This window comes from Wolffia australiana, chromosome 10 (genome assembly GCF_029677425.1).
Source record: "Wolffia australiana isolate 7733 chromosome 10, ASM2967742v1".
NCBI classification, from domain to species: Eukaryota; Viridiplantae; Streptophyta; class Magnoliopsida; order Alismatales; family Araceae; genus Wolffia; species Wolffia australiana.
The window spans coordinates 6,600,321-6,623,032 of NC_135844.1; the positions used below are offsets into that span (position 1 = coordinate 6,600,321).

The 22,712-nt window shown below is 40.1% G+C and overlaps 1 protein-coding gene across 1 annotated transcript; it reads left to right on the forward strand.

Annotated features, from left to right (window-relative positions):
* Window positions 1–1,386: 1,386 nt before the first annotated feature.
* On the forward strand, window positions 1,387–3,148 carry LOC144708258 (B3 domain-containing protein REM16-like). The gene is made up of 3 exons (XM_078581511.1): window positions 1,387–1,449; window positions 2,028–2,513; window positions 2,792–3,148. Exons 1-3 carry the CDS (start codon window positions 1,387–1,389, stop codon window positions 3,071–3,073), a joined length of 831 nt encoding a protein of 276 aa, XP_078437637.1. The 3' UTR covers window positions 3,074–3,148.
* The last annotated feature ends 19,564 nt before the right edge of the window (window positions 3,149–22,712 follow it).

Here is a 22,712-nt window from a genome sequence, read left to right on the forward strand (position 1 = left end):
TTGAAAGTATTATTTAAATTATTTCATTCTGTGATAGGTTCTTAAAATATATTGATATTGAAAAAAGTGATTGCTTACCGATAAGCCACGGAATCCTAATTATGGTCAATACAAAACTAACAGAACTGATGAAAGTCATACTATGTCAATTACACCCATTTAGGTGATCAGTTATTCTCCATCAACTTCTTGTCACATCAAGGAGTGTAGCCCAAGGAAAAGGTGTAATGTTCAAATTTAATTATATGATTGATAAAATACTTTAAAACGAGTTAAATGAGATAATCGGGTTCATACCATTACACAGCATGTTTCAGAAACCAAAGCATTTCTTATCAATGTGTTTAGCCATAGTAGTGTAGCATATATAAACACAGGAGTACTAATCTGAATTATTGTGATTTTGTAGAATAGTTTTGAAAATATTACTAAAAAGTACTATGACGATTGAAAATCTATTTGTATTAATTAAATCATACTTAATCTGGTGACATGAGTTAAAATATATGGTACATACTTCAGTAGTTTACTCAACTTACCTATCACGGTTACTTGCAGAGTTGTTCTCTAAAAAGAAGGAACACATCTAAATAAATCAAATCATTAGGTCACATAGTTGGGGACCCGACATACTTGTTATCTTGAACCTATTATTTAATTTCCATATCCCAAGGCATGAAGATTTCCTCGTCTGCTCATCTAAAATATTAACTTTGATGCAGAATACTTTCTGAAAATAAAGAATAATATGTCAAGCTGAGTGAACCGTATCATTACGTAACAAATGTCGACACCTATTAGCATCCCTTGCCTTCATTATGCATTGAAATCATGACGTCTAAGAGAACAGACTTGTCATTACTCCACCCAATAATTGTATTTTTTTTCTGAAACTAACCAGTAATATGGTTAGCAGAGGCGGCTTTTCAGAGGCCCGAGTGAGTCTTTCTAGGAAACTTTCTCGAGGCTGTTGACATTTCCTAAGAGCCGCGAATATAGCCAGCCTTCCTTCATTCAACCAGCCTCTACGATCAACTTTGAACCTCTACAGCCAGCCTTCATTCAACACAATAAATCAATGGAATGACTCTGAAAGCCTGACTGCATCTGAAATGACAGCTAAGACCGAGACGTGATGAGTGAACCCTCAATTTGAGGTTCAAAGTTGAAGTATCTGTCCGTCTCTCGACTCGTTCGCCGTCAAACGACCGTTGTCGAATCACCCAGGGGTAGATGTACATAGACGGAGAGATAGAGCGAGCTAAACAAGGGAGATACGAAGAAGATTTGCCGCGATTCTCATCATCACTTCATTAACTCCTCGACACATTCTAATATACTTGTTCTTCGATATCTTGCTCTACATCCTCGCTCCTTCTCTGGCAGATGGCACCGGGCGAGTCCAACTTCTTCAAGATCATCCTCGCCGACGTCGACACGGAACGCCTGGTAAGAATGTGCTCTCTCTCTTTCTCTCTCTCCCTCTCTTTCTTCTCGTACTTTTGCTCTTAAAGCTGAGGTCTTTGCACGGAGGGATTAACCTGTCGGGGTGGGAGCGGCAGAGCCTCCCGAAGAAGTTCATCGCCGAGCTGAAGACGTATCTTCTTCTCTAATATATATGTCTTTCCCGTCTCATCCTATTTTCTTTTCCTCTCGCTCTCCCTTATCTTCTTCTCTCTCTCTGTTTCTCTCTCTTTCACTTCCTATCTCTCACTTAGTCTCACTCTATCCTTTCTCTTTCTGTCTTTAGCTTTTTCTCGCTAAGTCGCTGTCCTCTCCCTCACTCGATTAAATCTCTGTCGTCTCATATGGCAATAGCTCTCTTCCCGGTCTCCTCCAAGCTTTATTTTCCTCTTGCTCTTCTTCTCTTCCTTTCTATTCGTCTCCCTCTCCTTCTTTTAATCCACCCCTCTCACCTCTCTCTCCATGATGTTCATGGCCGAAATAGTAAGCGTCTCTCTCTCTCTCTCTCTCCTACGACCAATACCTTCCCATGGAGGATTAACCCGTCCGAGCGGGTTCGACAGAGCCTCCCGAGGAAGTTCTTGGGGAAGCTGAAGACGCAGCAGCTTCCAGAGACGGTGGAGCTCGAAGACTTCGCTGACCGGCGATGGCCGGTGAAGCTGAAGAAAACCGGCTCCGCCGTCTTCCTCGACGAGGGGTGGGAGCGCTTCGCCGCGGCTCACTCTCTACAACCCACCGACTTCCTCCTCTTCTCCTTCACTGGCGGTTCTCGCTTCACCGTCGTCGTGTTCGCCCCCCACGGCGGCGAGAAACAGCACTCGCCTCCTCCGCAGGTCCTCGTTCCCGCAACCGCTCACCCCGAACGAGCCGATAGATGGCTGGAGAAGAAGATGACGACGACCCGCCCTCTCATTTTTCCCAAGGTGCAAGGCTCGCTGGCAAAACGGCTGCGAAAACGGGCCATTCTCGTAGCGGAGGAGCTTAACCTCTCTCGCCCAGCCTTCGTCATCGTCCTGCAGCCGAGCCACGTCTCGGGAAAATTTCAGATTGTGAGTCGTAGTGCTCGCCGATGATTCGTACGACGACGATGAAGGAGAAACGATGAAGAAGAGCCTTCTTCGTCCCCGTAACTCGTCCTCCGAAGAACGACGATGACGATAAAATCGCCATCGTCTTTCCTCGACAAATTATCAAAGAATAAAGCTGTCATCGCCATTCAAGCTGGCGAACGATGACAACGACGATATGAGACTCTTGGATGACAATTTTCGTGCCCATCTTGAGAGTTCGTAGAGAGAGTATAAACCGTCCGTATATGGTGTTGCAGTTGGTTCCTTCGAAGTTTGCGGTGAAGTATATGGCCGGAGATGAAGGTAGGGCCTTCTTCAAGAGCAACGGCGGCCGTTGGGAGGTGCGATATTGCCGGTGGAGCTCGAGGACGGGGTTAACGAGCGGGTGGAAGATCTTCGTGGAGGAGAACCAGCTCGCGGCGGAGGATATTATTGTCTTCGAGCTTACTTCTTCCCGGAGTACAATTTGCCGCTTCAACTTCACGACTTTCCGCGCTGGGAATGGCTATGGTCTTCTCCGACCCTTGCCTTCACTGTAACTCCGCCGGTGTTGGGCTGAGAAATAGAGACTACATCAGACTGTGAATGAGTAAAAATTTTATCATTTTGCATCATTTTTGCTTTGGAAAACTGATGGAAGTACAAAAGATAATACTCTCTTTTTCCTTCTATTTGGCTCAAAGAATAGGAGAAGAGAGAGAAAAAGTAACCGGTCATTGGAATGGGAAGTTGAAGGGAGGGGATACTATCAGTACAGTCCATGTCCAGTTGTCCACGTCCAAGAGGACGGAAGAAAGAAAAGAGAGAAGAAGAAGGATAGAGAGGGAAAGAGAGAGTACACAGGTGTACTTAAGATCGTTGTATTACTCAGCATTATCATTCCACAAGACATTGGTTGTATTTATATTGTCCATAGGTAGTCTAAATATGGTGTACTTAAGATCGTTATATGTATCCGTCGTAACGACTTACAACGGATACTTATATTTTAATTTCTGTTTTAAATCTCAACCGTTGTAACCACTTGGGTGCACCGATCACCACCGTTGATCGGTGCCGTGTACCCCTTTATTATAATGGTCATACGAGATTAGATCCTGGCCGTGTATTCCTATCTAAGTATGGTCCTTGCTATGTTTGATCCTATTCTATGTTTAACCTTATATGATTTCCTAATATTCTATCCTCTTACGAGTATAGTTATAGTGCTTTTATTACTACTCTAATCTTGCTTAAGATCCTATCTGGCTGCAGTCGTCGTCGCGAGTCTCCGACTCCTCTTTAGAATGCACAGTGAGATGAGAGATGGTAGGGATGGCAATGAACCGTTCCACTGAATGGAACTCGCAGATTTCCCTGTGATGGAGGATTTTGTTCCATGCCATTAGGGCTAAACGTCTCCATGACAAAACGGATGGGGGGAAAGACACAGAAAGCGGCATACGAGGTAGCGGTAGTTCTGGTGGGCCCCCAAAGATTAAAGTTATCCAGTTCCGGTGTCCTTCTGATGACAGCCCATGGAAGATCATTATGGAAAAATTGTGAATTTCTGTGAATTGCACTCAAGGTATAAGTGAAGAAGAACAACGGATATGTCACTACGCCATCGACCAATATGACATTAAAATAACTTAGAGTAGTGAGAAACGGATATGTATCTATACTCGTTATGAGAAATAGAGATTCAGGATTAAATATAGGAAAACATAGAATAGGTTTAAATCTAGTTAGGATTAAATATAGTTAGGAGAAATCTAGTAGACAGGATTAAATCTAGATAGGGTAATCTAACCGTCAAGAGAACAACAGTAAAAATTAAATCTGAAAAGAGAAGTTACAGATCTCGATCTGTAACTTCTCTTCTAACCATTCAACACTTATCTATAGCGTATAAATACAAACACATTTGTTGCTAATCATTTCAATGAGGAAAATTTGTGATCTTGCTTATCGTCTCTTCTTGCCTGTGCAATCTCTCCTTCCCTCCTATCTCTATTCTTCTTCTATTTCCCTACTCTTGAGTGATCTTCACAATAAGTCACTTGTTCAATATCCATCCGATATCCGATATCAACAATCTGCTATCCGATACCAGGATGAAATCTGGACGGCTTCAGATACCATTTATCGTACATTGGACATATCTCAAATATCTATCCAATGTCGGGTATCTGGATGGATATCCTACACCTCCAGAAGTGGCGAATGCCGGTGCAGGACACTGAAATCCGATATTCATACCAACAAACTGTATCCGGATAACAGACATCTGATATCCTCACACTGGTTTAAAGACATCACATATTGCCCCATAGGGAAAAAATGTGAAGTTTACTGCAGTATAAATACTTTGCATCACTCAAATGGTCATTAAATGCCTTGGGGCTCTACCCATTACAATCATGGAAGGTTTAATGGACTCATATAGGGCTCTACGGGAGTGCACTCTACCCCATTTTGTTATGGGCCAAAGCCAAACATTTGGGATATTAAATATGCTCAAAGTAACATTATATATGGCTCCCAATAACTTAGTCACACAACATGATGTATTGTACAATATATTTATATTCATATGTCGGTTATCGAAGAAACTAATATCTGACGTCGGTATCCGATATTGTACTCCAACCTTTGAGACGAGGACAGATAATGTCATCGAGATAGATAACTGTATTGGATATAGTTATTGTAGCAACCAGTACACATCGGTATTGAAAGATATCACAGATACATATTTCTGAGATCCAGTGCAGCATCCATCCCAATGTCATCATCTCATATCTGGATTGGGATGGGCGAACACTAACTCAAGGCCTCCTGGTTATCACACATTGGGCTGGGCTCTTGAAATTCAAAATCGTGGAAACTAACATGGAAATTGTGGCATTAATTTCAGTACTCTCTCTTTGAAGACAAACAATTCAAGATAGTAAGGAGTCCTGATGCTATAGTAAGTCACATCTATGAGTGATGATAATGGCCTATGAATTCAGAAGTTGGCTTGGCCCAGGCTGGCCTAATACTAAATGTCTCGCATACCATTTGATTTATAGGATAATAATTTTTTTTTGACATATTGGGGTTCACATGTCTCACGGAACCTAAAGACAATGGTAGTTTAGCTAATGGAATTGAACATATACCTTTATTGTAGGAGTCATACAATTTATTTTTTCTAAGCTCAGCCTAATGAGGCCATGGGCTCCATTTTTTTTGCCAGTAATATAGGAAACAAGGATGGTGTGTTTCAATACTCCGGTTGACCACCTCAATTTAGCCCTATGTTTTTTGGATGGCATTCACATCTATGTTTCTATATGCTATTAATTTCTTTCCAAAATGTACTCATGAAGATGAAGCCTCTATCAATAAAAATGGCATGGGGGATGCCATTGAGCTTCGCTATTTCATTCGTAAATTTCTCAATCACATGTTTGAGGTGGTCAATGATGAGCATGATTCAATCACCCAATTTTGGTAAAGCTTCTATAAAATCCATAGATGTCTCCTCCCATAGGTGTTGTGGGATTGTAAGTTGTTGTAATAGCCTGGCCAGGGAGAGAGCAGACGATTTTAGTTTCTGGAATATTTAGCATGAAATGATGTTGGTTGTGATGTTATTTTCTCATACCACACCAATATATATGATGTGCCACTCGATTGTGTATTTTGTGGAAGCCCCAATGCCGCTTGATGATACCATCATATAAATCTATCAAGATGCGCTATATAAGAATTGATCATGCCCTGAGACCCAGGAGGAAGCATGGAGAACATTTTTGTTTACAAATAAATAGTTTCCAGGTTCTGTCTGCATTTTATAGGTGAAGCTCTACAATATAGGGTCATGCTTCAGGATCATCTTATGGGGATTATAACCATCATCAACATAGACTATGACACTAATCGTATGCGACGAGGACTGTCATCAAAGGGGGATCACAACCGTCATTAATCTGGACAACTGATGTTGACAAGGATGATGCCCATCATAGATAAGGATGTTGGCTATTATTATGATGGAGATTGACAGTTTTGGACCGGGACAAGGACCTTCATCCAATAGGGATGACGACCTTTGTTGTCAAGGACAATAACCATCATTTATAGGAGATGGTGACTGTGATGTTGTGCCTCTAGATCTATCTCACTATATCTTGCACTCTCTATCTCTCGGTCTCTTTCTCTCTCTATCTCCCTCTCACTTTCTCTCTCAACTTCTCTCCTAAGCTCGGTGTCTCTCTCTATCTCTCTTGCTGTCTCCCTCTCTCTCTCAACTTCTTTATATCTATTTTGCGCTTCCATGTTTTCCTACTGTCTCTGTCTCTCTCGTTCTCGCTTTCACGCTCCCCTTTCTGTCTGTTTCTCTCTTTATTATTTGATCTCACTTGCTCACTCTTTTTGCGTCTGTCTCACTCTCTTACATTATCACGAAGACCACAGTCAATAGAAACCTCACTGATAGAGGACTGGAAGGGGTGTTACAAAGAATGAAGAAGCTGGATGAAAACCAAAATTACAGTGGCTTGAAGTTCTGAAATTAGTCCCATACGTTTAAACAAGAAATGACCTGTTAAGGGAGGGAAAAATAAAAAGGCTAAACGTTAAAAAATAGACACACTAGAGTCTTCTTTAACCGAAGTGATCAATTTCATTGTGCTCTTAATCATGATGCAGTTATTTCACCTCTACAACCCCTATCTTCATTCACACCTCTTTAAACCTGATTCTTCTCAACATCTTGGTGAAGGTATCAGCTAGTGGATCTCTGACCTGACATACTCAAAACAAATATGTCTCATCTAAAAATGATTTTGAATTAAAAGGATACCTACTTTCAATACAATTCCCGACTTATTGTCCACAAGGATTTTCACTTTCTTGGGCGACTCTCCTTCATCTTAAAATAAGATGACTTAACCAGACCGCTTCACAGGTTACAATGGTGAATAAAATATACTAAGCTTCACAATATGACAGAGCCAATACCTGATGCTTTATTGTTCCCCAAATGTTGATCATAGAACCCAAGAAGAAGACCATCCCTGATGTGCTCTTTCGGTTCGTCTCATCTATACTTTGGTCATTGACACTATGGATGTGCAATTCTGCTTCAATTTTCCCCTTATCATAGTAGATACCCATATTGAACGTCCATCTCACATATGGTAGAACCATCTTTCTCGTTGACACATGCAAAGACCTTGGAGATTCCATAGATCTGCTGAAAAATACACAAAATACAAGAGTTATGGTCTGGTGCGAGTCAAATACCTAAATTAGCTTACCAGAATTCTGAAAACTATTGAGCCAATGGGTATGGGCAATTTTTAATCTCCATAAAGTCCTCCAATCTTTTAGAATCATTTGCATGGTATTTGCATCAAGAACACCAGCTTCCATTAGCATTGATATTGCATACATTTTCTGAAGATCCAAATGAAGATGGAGATCAAGGAGGACATTTAAAAAATAATCTTTGTCTAGACCTTGAAGAACCTTATGTGATGATTTGGATTATTTACAATAAAAGTAAGATCATTAGCATAAACTCCCAAAATGAGCATTTTACATTTGAGGCTTCCTATATACATCACATGTGCTTTTGATCCTTTTTGTAAACACAATAAAGGTTAACATCTGTACATCTTTCAATACCAAGGTTGTGGGGCCTGCGTTAACCATTATTAGGTTTTTGGCATCTTTAACACATAGTGATCTAATCCTCTTTGTGCAAAACCTTCTGACTATTTCAAAACGACTTTTTCAGCATTAAGGATCGCCTTATTGACACTCATGTGATGCACCTCTCAATATACAGGTGCTGTAGAAGCCAATATAAACCTTATAGTCTCCATTCTCTAAACTGGAGCATATACTTTTTCAAATTCAAAACCCATTTCTTAAACAGAGCATCTTGTGACAAATATGGCCTTATACCTGTCAACTTACCCTTTGGCATTCTTCTTGAGTTTGAATTTCAAGTTGAGACCAATTGGATTACGGCCTTCTAATGGGATAACAGAACCCAAGTGTGATTCCTTCAATGGCTTCCATTTCTTCACACATAGAATTTGGCCAAGTTTCCTCTTTATTAGAAACAAAGTATTTGGATGAATATGTTGTGGTGACTAAACATGTTGTTGGAGCATCTCTTGTGTCATTTGATACGCTTTCTTCAAACTCCCCTATCAGATAGGAGCTGCATCAAAAGAAGAATTTGAGATGCAGATCCATTCTTACATCCATGATATGGATGCTTTCTAGCTTCAATTGGCGGCATCTCAACAACTTTCTATCCATTTAAATGATTCATAAAATTAAACACAACATCATTTGTTTTCATAACCTCATCAACTCCATCACCAAGGGGTGCAAATTCCATCATGCATGTTCTTCAGATATGATATCTCAGGTAATCTCAATATAACGGTATGCATGGGCATCACAATGATAAACTTTCTCAATTTCATAACCAACAAGCATCATGGGCTTGCTGGGATCATGAGAAAGGAGATATTGGCCCACACAAATCTTTAAGGATGAGTTCTAATAGATGTTCAGCTCTATAGATGGATGCTAATGGAATATGTGATGTTGGTTTTTATGCTTCAATACAAGTGACATGCTTGCAATGACACATCCAATCTTGATAGACCATACCCACTCTCCATGTATGCCAACTCACTTCAAGATTGAAAACTAAGGCGGCCATACCTCTCATCTCAAAGCTTGGTCCTGGTCACTGCTCGATCAACAACTAGATATTTTCTCATCACATCCAAATTTAGCAAGTACGACCCTCTTCTAGTCTTTAGAACCTTGATCAACTAATAGGGGACCATCCAGCTTCGAAGACCCGATCACACCATTTCATCATGTGAGGGCTCACGTGCAAAACCCAGCCATCAGAGTACCTGGCCTAGTCCACGGGCCATAGACGTTTGACGTTACATTTCTTTATATTCTCCTTGTTTATTAGGCCTTGTATGTCGGCCGCGTATGTGTTTATTTTTTGTTTGTTCTCTCGTGTTTGGGTGGCTATACGGATCTAGATGTTTGTGTGTGTGTGAGCCCGAGTGCGGGCATGTTAGTTGGTATCTCTCCTATTAGGGGGGGCTTAGGTTCTTTTAATTGGGTCTTCTTCCCTTTATTTCTAAGGGGGAAGGACCATATTTATCCCAAAAGATGGGGGTCGCCCATAAGAAGGAAAAATGAGGATTTGGTAAAAGAAAAAAAAATGAATTTTGTTGGTTTTTTTGTCAATTGAGGTGTTTTTAGATAATTTTTTAGATTTTTGCCATATTTAAAAAAATGCTACTGCACATTTGAAAAAAATGAAAACCATAGAGTCGCTCCCCCCACCGCCGCAACCAGCCATTCCCCACATCCCCTCGGATTGTCTCGCACGGGGCAGCTTGTGCCATAGCCTCGGCCGATCGCATAGCCACCGCACCCTCCCAGTCGCTAGGTACAAGCCATGGCAGCCGCGACCAACCGTGACCACTACAGTCAGCGACAACCACAGGGACTAGCCGCGACTGTCGCAAGTAGCCGCGAAAGTCGCATTGAGCGATCGTGGCTGTCGTAGTCAACGACAACCGCATTGACCAGCGGTCAGTGCAACCAGCGACCACAACTGCCGCAATCGCCAATTACAACCGCAGCAGCCACCGGCCATAGCCATTGAAGCCGCCAGGGCAGGCTAGCCGCAGTACACCCTGCCATTTGGCCCTCCGTCGCCATGCCCATTGCCGTAGTGCCTCGCCATCGTTGCTGCCGTTGCACATAGCCGCCGCGCACGCAGGCTTCCCTTCCCGCTTCTCATGCCGATGTGCCTTGCCTCCCTGCCCACCGCCTCCGCGTCCACCACCGTTGTGTGTGCCGCCGCCACGACCACACACCATTTTCGTTAACACAGACATCAGAAAATGAATCTGGTACGCTCTCACATCTTCCTTTTACACGTTAAGTTATTTCTTTCAGTACCTCTTGAGCGTGTCTCCAACACAAAGGTTAGGCTAGTGATAGATAGGAATAACATATAGTGGGATAGGTTTCTATCTGTACGACCTTGGTTGGCACGACGAACGGTGCGCGCCCGATCGATACTAATCATACTCACACCATCGGCCCTCAACCCATTGTCTAGGTCATCGGGAGCTTAGTGGCATTCCCAAGTCATGCTTACCATGTAGCCTAGTGGTCGTTGGTGTAATACCTTGCATGAAATGACTGCCCCTGTCCCCTGTGTGGTGTAACGCCCACCATTCGACCCGGCGTTCTTCGTGTTACATTATCAACAATCTCCCACTTTGGTCATCAAGAGTCAACATCCCCAACTCCAATATCACTCAACATTCTTGCTTATCCCCTTGTTGAATGATTCAAATATTCAAATGCAATTTTGGAATAAAAACACCATTACTAAGCCTGAGTGATGCTCCATCCCAACCCTTGATCAAGTGTGATCCTCACCCATGAATGTTAATTATAGAGTCATCCCCAAAGCAAACTATTCCAAAAGCTTCTTCAACTAACTCGCGCAATAGAGCCAGATCCCCAGGTCATATAATTACTCGCCTCGTGTCAAGATATCACATACCAGTCGCATGCTAGGCTACGCAGTCTCCTAGTACTTTCATGGTAATTGGTTTTTTAACAGCAACCATCAATAGTGTCAATTCCTCCTTTTCCATCATCAAAGCGTGATTCCTCCTCACCTTGTTACCCGCTGATAAGCCAAAAATAGGGTTAAATTTTATGCAATTTTAAACCCTTGTCGTTGTCAATTTTAGCTTATACAATAAAATTTATAAAAACTCTACTTAAGATGTGTAGTGATAAGTACGAGTGTCGTCCAAGGGAAGCTAGAAAGGAATCCAATTGATGTTATTTTTGAAATAATTTGAACCTAATTGGGGTTAATTAAATCTTCAACAGATATTAAATCACCCTAATTAGATGAGAAATTTGGAAAGGGGGGTAGAAGAGATGAGAGGAGTAGATGAAATAAGGGGCTCTAAGTTGAATTAATTGATCCTATTGAAAGGATCAAAGAATTCAATTATAGAGATTAAGAAGTAAATTTAGACATGTTTTGGCTGGTTCTTTAGGTTTGACAATTCAGTAATAACTACTCTATTGGATAATGAAATGGAAAATTTAATATCCTAGAATGTTAACCCTTTTTATAAGTTTTTTTATAGTTTTCTTTTATATGCACTTGGAATAGCTAGGAAATCGCTCAATTTCTCCTCTAAATCCTAGTCAGGGCTTGTACATTCCACTCAAGCCAAGCAATTTAGAAGTTCAGACAGGGATCAAGAAGAAAGATTAAGAAATTCAACTAACAACATCCAAAATACACCAAAAATTCAAATACAAAGAAGGAAAAAGTACCAATAGGTTGATCCAAGCTGGTGCTCCTCTCTGTCTTGCAGCTGTGATAGAGCACCATCAAGAATGAGCTCCCCCTCTCAAAATTTAGCTTTTATACTTAGGTTATATAGTAAAAATCACCATTTTACCACCGTTTAGTAATTAATTTTTATCTATAAATATAGGTTGGATCTGAATGATACAACCATACATATAGAAAGAGGGGATCAAGACGAGCAAATACATAAAAAAATCATTTTAATCGGACTTCAAGATCAAAAGTTATTAATAAATGAATTTTAAACCAATTTAATCCATTGGATTTAAATTCATTTATTTATTCATTTCTTTTTTTTACATGCCATGACGTGTCGCTCTCTCATTGGCTGGCGCATTTTGAATTCTCCTTTTTGCAGAAAAGTCCTTTAAAAAGCCTGGAATTGCTGCTAGACGCCGCCCAAAAGTAATTGTGTATATGCCCCTTGCACACTCTCTCGCCTCTGGTTTCTCCTAAAAACATTAAAAAAAATATTAAATAATTTCAATAAAACCCTCGGATAGTTTAAATAATATATTTATGGCTGCAACCACGACTGAGAACTGTTTTTGAGGGCGTCATTGCAATTAAAATTTATGAAAAGCCCCTCAAAGTTTGAAAATAATCTTAATACTCATTTTTTCCTTATAAATATATCTTTTTTTTTCATAAAAATGTATTTCTTCCTCAAAAAAATCTCAAAAAAATCCAAAAACATCGTAAAAAATCTTAGAAATTTCCTTGATTCATCCCCGTATTAATAAATATTGAAATTAAATATTAAACCTGTAATTTTCATTTAAAAATAATTATTTCAAGCTCAAATAAATCCCTTAAAATTCATAAAATTAACAGAAAATTAGGAAAAAAGTCAGAAATCACTTGAAAACAGTATTTTCATGTAAATATATGAAATAAAAACATAAATGCATTTATATATGAAATAAAAACAGTATTAACATAACAAACCCTTTTAATCTCGTTAAATGCATTAAATTGTGCTAAATTACTTGAAATAAAAACCGAAATTAGGGTGTTATCACCCGCAACAGAGTGTCCATATTTGCTAAAATTGTAGCACTTGAATGTTGATTGGTCATGTGGCCTCTCACTTCCATCTTTACTTCTTGCCTTGGCTGTGGCTGTGACTTCGACATCTAGCTTGCCCTTGCCTCTAACACATCCACAAGAAATGACTCTATCACCTTTCCTAGAAATGTACTGGGTCAACAAGGCCTGTTGATGGAGGACCATCTTGGAGACGGCACGACGGGATGACATCAGCCACGCCGAGCAGCTCGCATCGACGCTCGCCACCCGGGGTTCAAGTAACCCGCGTAAGCATCTCTATCTTCCCTTGTGTTTGTTTATGTTTTGCTTGTGTCTTTGGATTTCATGGACTGGGCCAATGTTGGGCCTCGCCTTTTATCTTTTACTTTTGAAATTTCAGTTTTATTTTCAAATTGTAAGGAGAGGCCGAACCACGTCTTGCGACGGTTCGTCCTCTACCCACGTTCACTTGGAACCTATCCTCACTATATGAGGGGATAGCATGCCCAAGGAACATTTGAGTCATTTGTTGAAAGAATTTTTACAACTCTTGTCTCCACCTATCATAGTGAGTAGAGTAGAAGGAATTGGCTATTCTCGCCCACGTCGAGACCACTCCGTGGAGTAGAGCCCGCGTCCCCCACTCCGTGGGAACGCGTTCAACGTCTTCGTCGAGATCACTCCGAAGAAGCTAAAAGATTCAAGAATTCCTTACTTCTTGAAGCCAAGAAGCCCTCCATCGAGATCACTCCGAAGGGTCTCAAGGGTTCAAGAAAGCGTCACCAAGGGAGAAGCATCGTCAACCGTCACCGTCGAGATCACTCCGGGTACGCGTCGCCATTGTTCCTCCCCAAGATTTCACCAACCTCCCCCAAGAACGCCCTCTCCTTGGGAATCTTGGGTTGTTAGTCCCCAAGAACCGTCCAAGAAACCTCTACTTGGAGGTTATCATCCCCGCCGCCGCCGTCGTCCGCCGCCACCATCAACCTCTTCCAAGATCCATCCAAGAAGATCAAGAAACGGCCCTCTATCACAGACTTCTTGGGTGGTTATTTTCAAGAACCCTCTTCTTGGAGGCTATCGTCCCCGCCTCCGCCATCGCCATCCACCAAGAACCACCAAGATTTCAAGAAACTGCCACCCTCTTGGCGTTCTTGATCAACTACCGCTCAAGAACCCCAAGGTTTCAAGAAACCACCACCTTCTTGGCATTGTTCATCTACTACCGCTCAAGAACGATCAAGGCTTCAAGAAATCGTCACCTTCTTGGCGTTCCTGATCAACTACTGCACAAGAAATTCAAGAATCGACACGAGCCACCATCTAGAGGCATTCTTGGGGTGATTACAAGCCAAGAACCCCATCCTCCGCCCTTGTTGTGCCTCACACACGCGGAATCTCCCATCGCCTTTGACTACGTCGAGAGACCATTTCCCACGCCGTGGACTATCGGCATACAAGGTACCCTCTCGTCTTCCCTCTGTCATTCCAGTACTATTACCGCCTTCAGTGTCGTCTTCCCCTATCTCGTCCGCTGCCCTCTTTCAATATAATCTACGGATAGGGTTAGCCACATTCGTCGAGAGATAGGATCTTATTTTTGTGGTTGAAAGGATATTCATTGATTTGAACGCCGAATATCTTAGGGCCGTCACACGCCCCTTACCTCGTAGTCATCTAGTCGGTCAAGAGGGTCATTGGGAGTTTGATCTAGGGTCAATATCTTCCCCTTGATCGGTGAGGTCTTCTTCCCTGCTTGTAAACGATCGAGTCTTGCTCATTTGACGTTTTCTTCATCGTCATATATTTATATCATTCACGAAATTATTCATCGAATTCTTGTGGTGTAATACGAGCCGACCGATCCCGGCAGGTCGTATTACATCACCTGTTTTTCTTGCCTTGCCGATCCGATTTGGATCATTGACTGCTTCACCCATCCACTTTAATGGTGGTCTCTCGTAGGACCTGCCACCTCTCCCAAGTAGAGAGATCATCATCCAGCTGCTCCAGCTTATTTTTTGGTAGTGCTCCATAGAGAATCCTAAGGGCCATCCTGTCCTTTGTCTTTTGTGCTGAACGACTTCCCATTGCCCATGTGATTCTAAAACCACCTTCATCTTCATAGCCCAGACCACATATTTATCGACATAGGAAAACAAATTGACGTCATTTGTCCTGTTGCAGACCTTGAAGCACATAGAGCTACACTAGAGCCTCCACAGTAGGTCCCCCTTCTTTACCTGCTCCCTTTAATCTCCTCCTCATCACCAAGATCTAATGACACTATGAACACACTCTTTGATACCTACTAAAGACCAGAAGCAATGCAATCTCACTAAGAGACGACTAAGAGGGGTGTAAAGAGGTTTTGGGAAAACTGAAAATGATAAACAAAAATAAAAAATGGCTATAGCTTGTCGTTCTGCAACCATCTTAATATCTTTTAATCAGAAAAAAGTTCACACAAATTAAGGATATCAAAAGATAAGAGGGGAAAAGCAAAAATGGGCATTCTAGAGTACTTTTTTCTCCAAGTGACCAATTCCAACATCTCTTTCTTTCCCCCTTTATCCATGGTGCACCCTCTCGCCCCTTTGATCTCTCTTTCGAATAGTTTCTCAGCATCTCTCTCTATCTTTTTTTCCTTTCGCACAGTCTCTTTCTTATCCATTTTTCTGGTTCTCGCACTCTCACACACTCCTCTTTATATCACTCTTCTCGTCTTTCTTGCTCTTACTTTTGATGTGTCACAGTCTCTCTCTTTTCCGCTCTTTTTCACTGTTTCACTATCTTTCTCTCTTGCTCTCTATATCTACCTTTTCCTCATTGAATGTACCCATCTTAATTCCTGCATCTGGATAACTAGAGTATTTTCCAGCTTTACTATCCCATGATAACTTGGATACTCAACTACAAATTAAAAGCCATCTGTAACTGTAGCCTTTGATTTTGACATCTAGGGAAAGATCAGAATATATCAACTATGCAGAATTACATTGATTCAAATTTGTTTTTACCTTTTAAGTTCGCTACACAGCTTCCACTTATCCAATTTTAGATTCATTAACTGATTCATTTTACATTCAAGTTTGTTCTGTAGTTTTCCCTATCCCTTGTCTTTTCCTCTCATCACCTGCTCTCTCTCTCTCTCTATTAATCTATCTATCTACTTTTTAAAAAAAAAGGAATTTATTGATATGATGGTGAAAATAAATTGATAGCAATGCCTTGTGGGTCATCACCATTGATGCGATATTTTCTGCTTCGATGGACTTGGTAAAGAGTACCTTGTTGAGGTTTTTGGATCATTGTTGTGGTTTTCCCCGTTGAATGCTTGGTCGTTTCTCCATTCTCATTGGGCTCCCTTTTTTCAAAGAATCTTTCACATGGATTGTGGCATTCAGCTTGTTCTGCTATTTCTAGCATTATGTCTCTTTCATGTTGACTTTGGTGCATTGTGTACTTGAATCATGTGAGGTATCAAAATTCCTGTTTCACCACTTTTTCCATGTGGTTATGTCAAAGGTTCGAATTCACAAGAATGTTTCGCTCATGTGTTCTGGGTTGTAACGTGTTGACCATGCTAGCTTCATTTAACTCAGAGGCTTCACACAAAGGTTCATGTTTCTGCAAAAGAGCATGTTGTAGTGGGGCATGAATGATCTAGCTAAATATAATTTCAGTTTTCCCCCTTTGTGGTATAAGCATGATGCATATATTTTTCATGATGATGCATGCACAAATTAATCTATATTAAAAACTTAGTAGTTTGCATGGAGCTATATCAACTTGATAAGTTAGGATGGATGGTAAAGTCCTAGTTTTACATGCATATAGTTTTTCAAAAATATAAGATAATCCTCACATGACTCCTCAGATTTTCAATGATCCTGACATTTGAAACCAGAAAAAAGGTGTCCAATCCTGGTCACCTTGAAAATAGATTCAACCTTGGATCCCAATTAGTAAAGTACGATTTGTGACATCCCCCCCCCATTTTTTACTCCTGCACCCCTAGGCATCTCGGGGTTGCTTTAAGGGACATCAGCTTTAAATAATTTGCTTTACATTGTTGAAGATAGATTTCAATCCTTTAACTCAAATTATTCTCTTTTCTTTTCTCTTTATTTCCTTCCCCTTTCTGTTTGTCCAAATTTGCCATCTAGGCTTGAATTTCAGCATTTGATAGAATATCTTTTTTTATTATGCACCATTTGACTGCCTATTGCACAGGCCATTTGAACTACTATCTCTGACCGATCCTTCCAATTCAGGTTTTGGTTCTCCTGTTCATTGCCAAGCTGTCCTGATCAAAGTCACAAGCGGCACTAGCTTAAACTATGGTGTGTTCATGCCACATAACCTGATTTACTGTTTCGAATAGACTGACCAACCCACATCCAAGGTAAAGAGTAAGAGCCTTCAATTGTCTGGCCTCTCTCTCCGTCACCTAATCTGTAGGGGTGCTACATGGAAACCTTAAAATGGAGATAATGTATATTATTTTCCTTTGTTAAATATTTGGATACATATTATGATTCGTAGGAATCTTATAATGCCAATGACATATCATGGACTGTGAGCATGATGATAAATGTGAATCACTACCATATTACTATTGTGCTGATGGTATGAGTTATTCATGCACATGGTAAAATTATCATGAAAAAGAAAGATTTCATGTGGATTTCTTAATTTTTCCCCAATACTCTATAAATGCTTTTTATTGGGAGCAGGATTTATTGAGTTTTTCTTCCATTAATTGATGTGTCTGACCTTCTGCGAGCATGATGATAAATGCGAATCACTACCATATTACTATTGTGCTGATGGTATGAGTTATTCGTGCACATGGTAAAATTATCATGAAAAAGAAAGATTTCATGTGGATTTCTTAATTTTTCCCCAATACTCTTTAAATGTTTTTTATTTGGAGCAGGATTTATTGACTTTTTCTTCCATTAATTGATGTGTCTGACCTTCTAGGCTGTTTAGTACGAGGTAATTTGATCTTGTCTATTTGATTTGCCCCTTTTCGAATTGGTGGCAGGTCTTCTGGCTAAAAAAATGAAAGTGGTTTCCTAAATAACTACATCGGAATAACCCAGTTTCCAATATAAAATCTGATTCTATTTCTGCCACAAAATTTTGAACTCGTGTATTTTCATTATTCGACAACAAGAATTCACATATATATCCCATTTTCCAATTATTTCTCTTACCAGTTTTGACCATAATAAGGTTTTGGAATGAAAAGGCCAAGCTCTTTTCATTCTTAGAACTGTCAAGAACTGATTTAGAGATAATGGATGACTCCCTGACTTCCCATCATCAAATGTGATCGCATGTCTTGCAGTACTACATTAAAAATAGTGATGGTAATTACAAATGCAAACTATTTAAAAGAAGAAATAGAATAGTAACCAGGGATAAGACGTGGAGCACATCAAAGCTATGGAAGCACATAAAAGCATGGCATATCAAGGAATACAATGACTTAAAGCATCCTACTGCTGTAAAACCTGTATCAGATTATTTGATAAAGACTGCAAAGTATTCAAGCAGATCTCCCAAAGAAGCAAAAGTACTTTTGTTGGACCTTGTTGTGAGTGTGGATCTACCATTCTCACTTATTGACCATCCAAAATTTAAGGCTATACAACGTGATGATGCATATATTCCCAACGAAATTGAAGCTGAAAGAGGTACTCAGGCCAATAGAAAAAGTGTCACTCACGATGGGCACTTGGACAACCTTAAACCATGTAGCTATGCTTGGGATCATTGTACATTGAATTGATACAATGTGGATACTTCATGAACGAGTTCTAAGTGTTTACCAATTAATTGGTTCTCAGCAAGGCACCTACTTGGTGGAGGTAGTGCAGAATGTGTTCAAGGACTACAATCTCACAAACAATATATCATCATTAATACTTATTATGTAGTAATTTCATATTTAAAATGTTTTTTCCTTTTTTTCCTAGGTGCTCACTCTCACAGATGACAATGCCAGTAATAATAAAACCATAGTTGAAACTTTAGAAAGATTCATGAATATTTTTTACTCGGAGTTCACTAACCAATATCACACATCATGCATGGCATATGTTCTAAATTTGGCGGTTCAAAGAGGCCTGAAGGAGCTAGGTATTTAAGGTTCTTAACTTATTCTAATGAAAATCCTTCTTTTGAAAAACATTTAGCACATAATTTGACTCACATTACACGGGCAACAAGCTCGCTTTGTGAAGATTTAGACAACCAAAATATCCTCCTCAATAATACTCTGCTTTCATTAAATGAAATTCTACATAGACTTCGAAGACTTATCATTGCAGCTCGAGCTTCACCACAGGGAGTTCACCTTTATCGTACTTTATGCCATGATTTGGGCATGGAAAATGTTCCCTCCACGTGGAACTCTACATATGAAATGATTAAAGCGGTTTACGAGAAGAGAAGTGTGTTAGACACGATGGCCAGTGCTTATCTAAACACAAACAATGTTAGCTATTCAATCATGGCTAAAGAGTGGGATCTCTTGAAATGATTTTCTGATGAACTAGAAGACTTTCATGATGCCACTAACACCCTTTCACAATCACAAACCGTTACAACATCTATTGTTTTGAGGATGAGTCAACTTCTGTTAGATCAATTAGACTATACTATTCATGAGATGGGCGTTACACATCCTGAATTCTAAAGGTCACCAAACAAGGAACGAACAAGGTTACTTAGAATTTCATAAGGTGAATTAAAGGAGAAATTGATAGATTATCAACATCACTTGAAGTTAAGGCATACGTTCCCCGTTGCGACAATGTTAGACCCACGAAAAAAGCATGAGTTTATTCCCGATGATGAAAAATTTTCATCATCCACAGCAGTGTAAAATTGCTCAATAAAGTGTCCAGCTCTTTAACTTCAACCAACCAACAAACTATTGAAGAATAACCACTCGATGCATGCGAATTTCTAAAAATTAATGGTTGCATTGATGGAGCCTGACAAAACAACTACAAGTCCAAGTCAAAGATCCACTAGAGATGAATTAGATAAATACTTGAAAGAGCCTTGCATTGGTCCTCGTGATGACCCCCTCAAATGGTTGTCTGAAGTTGGGTTTGCAAAATATCCAGGGCTTGTAATTGTCACAAAGGAGTTCCTCCCTATTTGTGCTTCGAGTGCTCCATCAGAGTGTCTCTTTACAACAGGAAGAGGGATTGCCACTTTCAAAAGAGGATGGCTCTATACAAAATCTATATCTATATTGATGATTTTAAAATGTCGGCTTATAAAACCAATGAGGAGAACAAAGAGGAACATGGTGAAGTGGGGAAAATTTTAGAGGATGACGATGAAGACTAAAAGTTTTTTTGATCATGTTATGGTATTAATATTATTCAAATTTTATATTGTCTTTTCCAATTCTTTGTTGTTTAATCATGATGTATGTCCATGCTTATTTTAGGTTGTAGCAATAAGGTGGTGCCAAAGCAGTGATATGTTGGAGGTTGTGAGGCGATAAAACTGAACAAAGCTCGGAAGCAACATCTAAATGGTGTCTTTCATTTTCTAAGATGGACATTCTAAATTAACTTGTAATGCCATATTCTTTTAGGAAAAGTTCTTTTGCCAATTTTTCATCTTTGACGTTGATTTTGACTTTAACTAGTCAACATGACTAGACTGAACTAGAACCGAACAAGACCAGACCAGAACCAGACCGATCTTCAGGTAAGGTTTAGATCTATGCCAAAAAACCGGATACGATTGAGACCATCAAACCCTACTCCCACATTAGTTATCCCTTCCATATTGACAGACCCATGAAGATCACTCCCATGGAGTTCTAGAAGACATAGCTGCCACTAAGTTCAAATATTAAAAACTATGGATCTTCTCACAACCAGATGACAAGCACAAACATAACATTTGGTTAGACTGACAACAACATAGGTGGGAACGATGATCGTGGTCAAAGACCAATGACATACGCATATGATATGGACGATGTCGTGGACGTCGGTGACTGCGTCCTTGGACAACGTGGACAGTGACCATATGCCTACAATGTGAACCCCGGCGCCCGTTTGTCTAGGAGGAGAACCCCAGTGATAAGTTGAAATTTAGGTGGATAACCTAGTCGATGTGTAGTTACGAAACTAATGTGATAAAATTTATAATTAAACCTAATTCACTTATTACTGATGTTAATTGGTGAGCAAGAGTCGAACCACAGAGAAGGCTTCACGATTAAGATTGATATTTAGAACAAAGTAATGACTAAGGGAGTAGTTAAGATGAGATAACGTGGAAATAAGAGATACTAAATACATATTGTGATTTAATTAAATTTCTTTCTATATATAAATTCTTAATTTACTCATAAGAATTATGGATTTACAACACAATTTATGATAGTATTAGAATCCTAGAGTAAAGATAGGATGATAGGAATTAATGGGTGTGATGAAGAAACCCTAATTAGGGGTTTCCTATGAAAACCCTAATTAGGAATAGGTGGTATAAGCTATTAATCCCTACTCATAGGGTTAAATAACATATAATAGAAATTAGAAAGACAGGTGAACGTGGAATGGATGGATGAAATGAAATAAAGTGGACTGAAATCTTTAATAAAATATTTTAGGGCTTACCTCCTTTGGTGATGCTCCCAAACACTAATCTCTCTTCATGAGCCCATATCTTGCCCCTGGTGTCTTGCCGTTTGCAGCAGACACGAAGGTAGATCAACAGAGGGAAGGAGTTCACTTCACGAAGAAGATAAAACACCTAAAATAGAACTCAAAAACCCTTGTTTCACAAGATCTCCAAAATGGAGAAAAGTGGAAAGAGTAAAACTTATTTTTGGACTTTTGCACCTCTATTTATAGGGGCCTCTAGTCCATTGGAAGAGTGAGAAGAGAGAAAACTGCCAAAAAAATTTCAGCCACAAACTCCTCTAGAATGAGAAATTATGGCCCTTTGAAAATGCCTCCATACAAATTAATATTTTAATTTGTATGCCTCCACTAATCAGATCGATCCTCAGCCATCGGATTGTCCAATCGGTGTACCAAGGCATTGGTTCTTCCTCTTCAAATGTGGATTCGATTATGGACGACGGATCTACTTCTCTTATGATCGGATTGATCGTGGACCGTCCGATCGGTTTGCACGGGCGTCGAATCTTCCTCTTTAAATGTGGGTTCGATTCTGGCCATCGGATCCGCCCTGCTTAGAGCAGGCTGGCTTTGGACCGTCCGATCGGTGTACCTGCTTAATACACCTGCCTCGTGCTCCGCTAACTGATAGAAATATATGTGGCTGGCAAGCCAATCACACATTCCACATCTCGTTAAATTATAGTGCACTTTGGCTATAAAGAACATGTTCATTAATAGAACATATTCATTATAGTGCACGTGTGATGTGTATAATGAAGTCCATGAATACATGATCAGACTTAGTGAGTTATGATGAGATTGTAATACGGAGATCACTAGTCTTTAAGCATGTGTTCTAAACATTCCTATTTAAAGGATACGCGAGAAGGACATCGAAGTATCCGGATAGAATAGCACTATCTAGCCTCACTCATATGATGAGAATGGCCGGTCCCGTAGCCATTAGTGTGGCGACACTAAGGATAGATAGTGGGTGCTCTTTAGTGGAAAGAGTTCACTGAATTGATC